Source organism: Schistocerca americana, chromosome 4 (genome assembly GCF_021461395.2).
Source record: "Schistocerca americana isolate TAMUIC-IGC-003095 chromosome 4, iqSchAmer2.1, whole genome shotgun sequence".
NCBI lineage: Eukaryota > Metazoa > Arthropoda > Insecta > Orthoptera > Acrididae > Schistocerca > Schistocerca americana.
This window is the reverse complement of record NC_060122.1, coordinates 818,296,941-818,304,375: the sequence shown is the minus strand read 5'-3', so window position 1 is coordinate 818,304,375 and position 7,435 is coordinate 818,296,941. Positions and strand designations below refer to the sequence as shown.

The window sequence follows — 7,435 nt, the reverse complement described above, 5'->3', positions numbered from 1 at the left end:
AGGGTTTTAAGACTGAACTAGAAGCCATGTTGCATACTGGGGTTACTGAGCATACCTTGTCACTAACATGTCCAACACAGCAGTTGATGCATGCCCTCTGCCAAATGAGCAGAGTCGGAGATGTAACTGTGTGTTTATAAGCTCTGAATAAGGATTTTAGCTGAAAACTAAGCAGTTTACATATTTTTTATTTGCCCGTTCATTGCTCAACATCTCCTGTATTTAATGTGCATAAACAATAAAAATTTTCTGTATGTCCTTCCTTTTGACTGGAGCTCTTGAGGACCACGGCCGTTCACTATTGTAAGAAAATGAAACGCCTAAAGCCACCTTTATGACCTTATTTACTGTGCAGCTACCAGTTTCGGCACTCCAATGTGCCGTCTTCAGGCCTTAGTTGAGCATCAATTAAGGCTTGAAGATGGAGCGATGAAGTGCTGAAAATGGTAGCTACACAATAAATAAGATCGTAAGGACGGGTGTAGGCATTTCATTTCCTTATGATAAAAATTTCCTTTCCACTCTGAAGAAACACGCCCCTCAGTATGACCATTATTGTTAAAAATGGAATGAACAACATTAATATGTCATTCAGATATTATTTTCAGCTTGACTGTTTAGTTATAAGGAAAGTTTAATTTTCTATAACAGTTTGGGGTTTTCTGTGCTTGAAATTAAAATACTTAGGCAAAAAAATCAGATGACTTGTCAGAGAGAGTTATTGTTAATGCGAACTGAAAAACACAGGCAGTTACATTTTTCAACTTCTGGGAAAATGGGCAAAAATTACAATTTTGTTTGGAAATCTAGTCGCAATTACAATTTTATTAAACACACAATGTCCAATAAAAATGTGGTACTTCATCATATTTTTTCAACATTTCACCCTCTAATCTGAAATACATTTATAATACAAAGCAAGTTATCTCATTCACACAGCAAAATAGCATTAAAAACTGATTCATAGTCACTGGTATACTTCACTTCCAGTCTGTCCTTCACGGAAGCTCAACAAAAGAGAAAAATTGTAGCACATTATCTTTCCTTTTCACAATAAATGATTAATGGGGAGTAAGTAACTTTTATTAAGACTATACAATTCATGCTGACCAATAACATTCAGAACACTTCCTACAGTTTGTTTCTTTTCCAGATACCACTGACTTAAATATGATGAAAGACCGATTCTGGCAGTTTATTAAATATGTATCACAATTTTTGACACTTTATTCATTATTATAAGATTGACACAGAAAATGAATTACTGTTTAATTGGAAGCATGGAAGTATGCATGTCCTGGTTTTAGTTCTAAATCTGTAATAATATTATTAAAACAAAGGGCAGTCACAGTTTCCAAAACTTTCACTGTTGCATGCAGTTTCCAAAGGTCTAACTATTTTGTTTACAAAATTTTGCAACTAATTCTGGAAATTTCAATAATGAGGATACCTAACAGAACACTGCAGAAATACAAAACATAACAAGTACATATTTTACAACATGTAAGAAATATTGGGAACTAAACACTGTTTACATAAATTTATATACTGAGGTATATTTAAAACAAAATTAAAAAAAGGAGCAGTGACATTTCAGAGGTAGCTTACGACTAGACAGTATCAGGTTTATTTACAATCACATGTAGAGCAACTATCAAACTGAAAGGATGAAAGATGACAAAAACTGCTTTTAATTATTGCAATATGCATATCCATATTATTTAGAAGGGATATTTGTCAGTCAATCAGATACCATAACAAACCAATTAAGATGACTCATTAAAAATAACTTTTTTATGCCATGTGAGAAGTTCATCCATTGTGGATATTAAATGATGACATGGTATGTCTCGTCATTTTCAGTTCTAACTGTTGCTATTGGCTACACAAAAGACTGACACTAAGTAAAGCACAATACATTCACTACACCAGAAACATATACAGAAAGAGAGAGGCCACAAGACGTCCTCTGAAACATCAAAACTAATAAAACATATCCACACACAGTTGAAACAAAATATCATGTCCATTTTTGCAAAAGCAAAGTGTGAACACAGTTAAAATTCTACAGAAACATGGGTTCATGAATTGCAATATTCTGTATAGATTTCTCAATAAATAAAAAACATCAATCCAGATAAATAAAAAGGTATACAATATAAACTTTTACTGTTTTCTACTACAAAGTAAGTTTTCAGAAAGGAGGAACAAATTTATGATGAAGTGTGTTACTAACAAGCCCACTCTAATAAGAGTCACACACAAGATAAAATTAACCAAAAATTTAAAACAAGGTGTGCACAAAAATGGAGCAAAACTAAACTAGATGTAACACTTTCAGAGTACATCTTCGTACATGAAAAATTAATAAATGAGCACATGAAAGACGCCACTGTCTTGCTTCATTCATTCTGGGACGTTAGTACTTGATTAGTCACATATAGTTTAATTTTGTGGGCCAAAGATACCTAGAAATTGTAACAACAGAGATAACACAACAAATAAAACTACGAATTAAATTTTCCCACTGTTGTTGAACTGATTCTGTAAACTCATTTAACTTGTTGGATTTGAATCTCCTAATGTTAGTCTAGTAAGATAGCACTGCAAAGATGAATGTGAATGTCACCTTAACAAAGCACAACACTACAATTCAGCAATTCAGTTCAGACTATCCATATGTATGGCACCATTACAAAGATTGCTTGAAGAAGAATAAAAGTTAGATTGTAATTCTAAACCTTTTAATGGTGGTGAGATTTTGATGAATAATTTCTGTGTAAAAAGAGGTTTCACTGCTGTTAAATTTAGTAAATAAAAGATAGATTAAATTACAAGAAACCTAATGGCCATTAGTGTAAATTATTTGATCTTTGCACAAAGATAAATTTATGCTGACAAGATAGAAAATGTGGTGCAACAAACAATGATTCTAGGGCATGGGAAATTCTGTGGGAAGAATGCTGAAACTGAAATTTGGCAATGAAACTCAATAACATGTAAGTAGGGATTTGTATTTAGAACTATACTGTAAGTTTTGTAGAGTTAAAGACATGTACCTCATTGACTATTATAAGAAAAAAATGTAAAATTGATGTGGTAAAAACTGACATCCACTAAAACACAGACAAATGTTGTATAAAATCTGACCAAAAACCTTGTATGTGGAAGAAATATTTCAAGATCATTTATTAAAGCATAAGTTTTTATGTAAAAAGGAAAACTAGGTAGGTTAAGCAAGATATTAGTGATTAAGAGTTACAAGTGTGACCATCAGAAAGTTCACAATAAAATATTTTTATGCATCTCATTTTTTATTGGTGTATCAAGAACAGAAATAAAATATTTGTCATGCCAGAAACATGAAAAACACACAAAGTGATCTCATTCATTTATACCGAAAGTCCACTGTTTCCAAAAATGTTATATGGCAACAATAATTTACAGGTATTTGTACTCTTCATATATTCAAATGGATGCTCAAAGGCAGTAACTTTAACTGCAGTGTCATAAAACCAGAAAAATAAGAAGCCCAGGTAAAATAATGATTAAAAGATTTTTTCTACAGTTATATCATATGATAACTGATATCTAGACTGTGCACAAAGATGCAACTAATGTCTAATGCAACCTTCCACATGCTAAACAAAATAGGTCCATTAATTTTTTTAGTACTATGGAACTTGCAGCATTCTTCCTTCAGCATAAGAATGTTGTTTTCAATTGCCAAAAACAGATATTATTTATCTATTTTCAAATTTCATTATCATGAATTCGTGACATGAAACTTTTTCTCAATTTGAACAAATTATACAGCAGAATCAACTCCGAGGGCTGTAGTAACAGTTTAGTATTATCTTTATCCGTAAGAAAAGGCAATATGGGCTATTTGACACTGAAGTGCTCATATGCTGAGAACTGTGTGCAGCATTATATTTCTCTTACTCATTTTATGTTTACAGTTTATGCTTCAATGAAAGCATCAATGCAATGGATATTTACAACAAAGTACCTGTATGCCTCTTCACTTCGCTATGAGAAGCTAAGAGGCATAGCTCAACAGCTTTGATTGTGCAGCCTTACTATGAACAAATATAGAAGTCTTTTTCTGTATTGTCTTTGTGGAATACATCAGTTTTGTCATCCCAATTTCAAGGGAGATTAGAGCGTGAGGGCTTACATCTCTCCTGGCTCAAGGTGAAGTTGTAATTGCACTCATAATAAAAAGCAAGTTCTGCAGTGTTGGCATAGCTACCTTCTTCTGATTTGTCACTGTGTTGTTTTTGAGAGAAGAAATAACTGAAAATGAAATTGTCACCAACTACTAACACAATCAGTTTGAATTTGGAAATATGAAATATAGAGTTATATACTTGAAAGGAAGGGACAAAAGCTGTGCTGTCTAAATAACTATCTACAAAACATTTCAGAAATCATTGCTGAAGAAGTAGGATTCTCCAAATCATATAACATCTCAACAGTGTACACTTAAATGAATATACTAACAGTCAAAAATCCAAGATGACATAGGACAGATTGCTACTTACCAAATAGAAGAGGCACTGAGGGGTTGAAAGGCACATTTAAAAGTAGACTAAGCTATTGGGCAAAGCACTTCTTCATCTTCACAGGTACACACACACACACACACACACACACACACACACACACTCTGCACGGACAAGGACACAGAGATACTGTCATCTCTCGGCATTACATCTGAAGGAGGACTTAGTCCGATAGCTTAGTCTACTTTTAAATGTCTCTGTCTGCTGCTCAATGCCTGTTTTATGTTGTGAGTAGCAAATATCTCCAATTTCATACTGCTCTTAAATATGACCACGACATGCATACATGTCAGATGACTTTTAGATCTGACATGTGTGAGAATGCAGTCTTTTGCAATATACCACTTGATTATGGCCATAAGGCTGAAACTGCAACAGTGCAAATAAATAATTTTTCAGTCAATGGCAAATATGATGTCTTTTAAAAAGTTTTATGTGACTATGAACCCAAACCATGAAAAGTTAATCTGTTATTTGACAGCTTAAAGTTTCCTTTTGCAAAAAAGGACAAGTACTTGGTGTTATTTCCACTGATTATGTATGATGATGATGATGATGATGATGATGATGATAATAATAATAATAATAATAATAATAATGAAATTCATAACACCATTACAATGTTACAGATTGCTTCAGTCAATAACATTTTTTTTTTTTTTTTTTATTGTTTGAGACGTATTTATAAAATTAGTTAACAGACATTTCATTTTGTCTCAAATACATGGCAATATATATATCTTGGTCATCAATGGGTAGCTGTTATGGGGGACAGATAACAAGAAAATAAATTATTCTGCCGTGTTCTACTACACACACACACACACACACACACACACACACACAGATATACAGAGACTGTTTATGAGCAGTTAACTGGACGTGTGTGTGTGTGTGTGTGTGTGTGTGTGTGTGTGTGTTTGTGTGTGTGTGTGTGTGAGGGAGGAGGGTGTGGTGAAATGAAAGATTGAGTAGCTGGGAGGAAGGAAGACATGCTGGGCAAGGTGGATACAAGATGACATTTTGAGTATTGTCGAGGAGGAGAGGGGGAGCCACATGACACACTGCAGTAGTGAGAAAATATGAGTTAATTCTGGTAACACACACAAAGCTGAGAGAGAGAGAGAGAGAGAGAGAGAGAGAGAGAGAGAGAGAGAGAGAGAGAGAGAGAGCTGAGGGGGAAGGAGGGAGAGGGGTATTATACTAATACTAGCAAGTATGATTTTCTGATGTTTTAAGTAAGCCTAAATACCAGTCATCATTCATCTGGAGTTGCGTCTGTTAATCCTCATTCTTAATTTTATGTGTAATTCTTCTTTGTTGAGCAGAGGATTCCACACCTTAAAGTTTATTATGTTGCTGGCGTTTTTAATAACTGATTTATATTTAGATAATAGGCACAATAAAGCTTGCTCTCATTTTTTTTTCTTGTATATACAATTATTGTTCACGGAGCAGAGGATTCCATTCCTTCATGATTATTACGCTGCTTCAACTGTTAATAAATACTTTATATTCACAAAATAAACATAGTAATATTCCCCAATTTAGCCTACAGTGTTTTGACTTTAAGAACAATGCAATCAGCTGTTAGCATGAACATATGGTAACTCTAAAAAAACAAGCAGGCCACGTCACACGACTTGGATGGAAAAAGAAACCTGCAGTAATCACACTTCATTAGCATTTTGCAACCTAGTGTAATCATCCTGGTTAAAAATAACAATAATAATAATAATAATAATAATAATCTAAACTGATGCCTTAATTTCATGCCCACACAATCGGATGCCCCACCTTGAATTATATCAATCAAAGTACAATAGCTTAACATTAAATATAAAGACTAAAGATGTCTCCAGGAAGCACCACTACAGAAGCCAGAAGATTCTGCACTGGGTGTGATGGCTGAAGATTATTCACTGTCTACACACACAAACAGCTGTCAAGTTGTCTGCAAGTCCTTGTTGAGATGAGTTTCAATGTCCACACGACAGATGGGGCAACGTTTATTTGTGCTGAGCCACTGATCAACACACTCGACATGGAAGAGATGCATGCATGGCAGGCGTCTGAAAGATAAAAATACAGCTGTCAAAAAATTGAATACATAGTTCATATTTTCAATTTTATGATTGTCATATACGGTTAAGCAGGATACATTAAGTCTTCCACTGCTACATTCTATTCTAATACAATAAGAGGGGGGGAGAGAAGATGAGAGACTGTACTCATAGCACTTTAGGTGCAGTGATCTGTCATGTCACACTCGGGCACATTCATGCATTCACTTCTTAAAACACAGGGTGGCAGGATATATTTAACAGAACATACACGTTTTGCTAAGGTACAGTCACATTCAAACTCACAAAAGAAAACCACATTTTCAAAAACTTTAGTATCTATGTAAGTTAAGAGGATACCGTTATAGCTCTCTGTTTATCAGACTATACTAGTTAATAAATTGGCAGCTGTTATTCCTGTTGAACTGTAGAACATAGGGTTATACTTCATAGGTCAGGAGTCAATTACACACAGGAAGTGGCTGCACGGGTAGCTGGGGCTGTGTGGAAGGGAATTGCGCAGTTTTTCAGGTTAGAGGGTCTCAAGAAACCCCAAAAGGGTTTCCATCTAAAAGGGGGCAGGTAAAACACAGTAAGGCAGTTGTAGAAATGATCGGTATTGTAGTTGTAAATTGTCGTAGCTGTGTTGGGCAAGAACCAGAGCTCCAAGCACTGAAGCTCAAATAGTTATAGGTACGGGATGCTGGCTAAAGCCGAAAATAAGTTCACCAGAAATTTTTTCAAACGACCTAACAGTGTTCAGAATGGATAGATTAAATACTGTTGGTGGTGGAGTATTTATTG

At 34.5% G+C, this 7,435-nt stretch overlaps 1 protein-coding gene across 1 annotated transcript in view; it reads right to left on the bottom strand.

Moving 5' to 3' along the window:
* Positions 1-5,472: 5,472 nt before the first annotated feature.
* The window catches only part of LOC124613825 (E3 ubiquitin-protein ligase arkadia-C-like), a 290,726-nt gene continuing 288,763 nt past the window's right edge, over positions 5,473-7,435 (bottom strand). Inside the window, exon 13 of the mRNA XM_047142547.1 lies at positions 5,473-6,640. Within this exon, the coding sequence (XP_046998503.1) occupies positions 6,514-6,640 (127 nt within the window). The 3' untranslated portion in view covers positions 5,473-6,513. The remainder of the gene's footprint in view (positions 6,641-7,435) is intronic.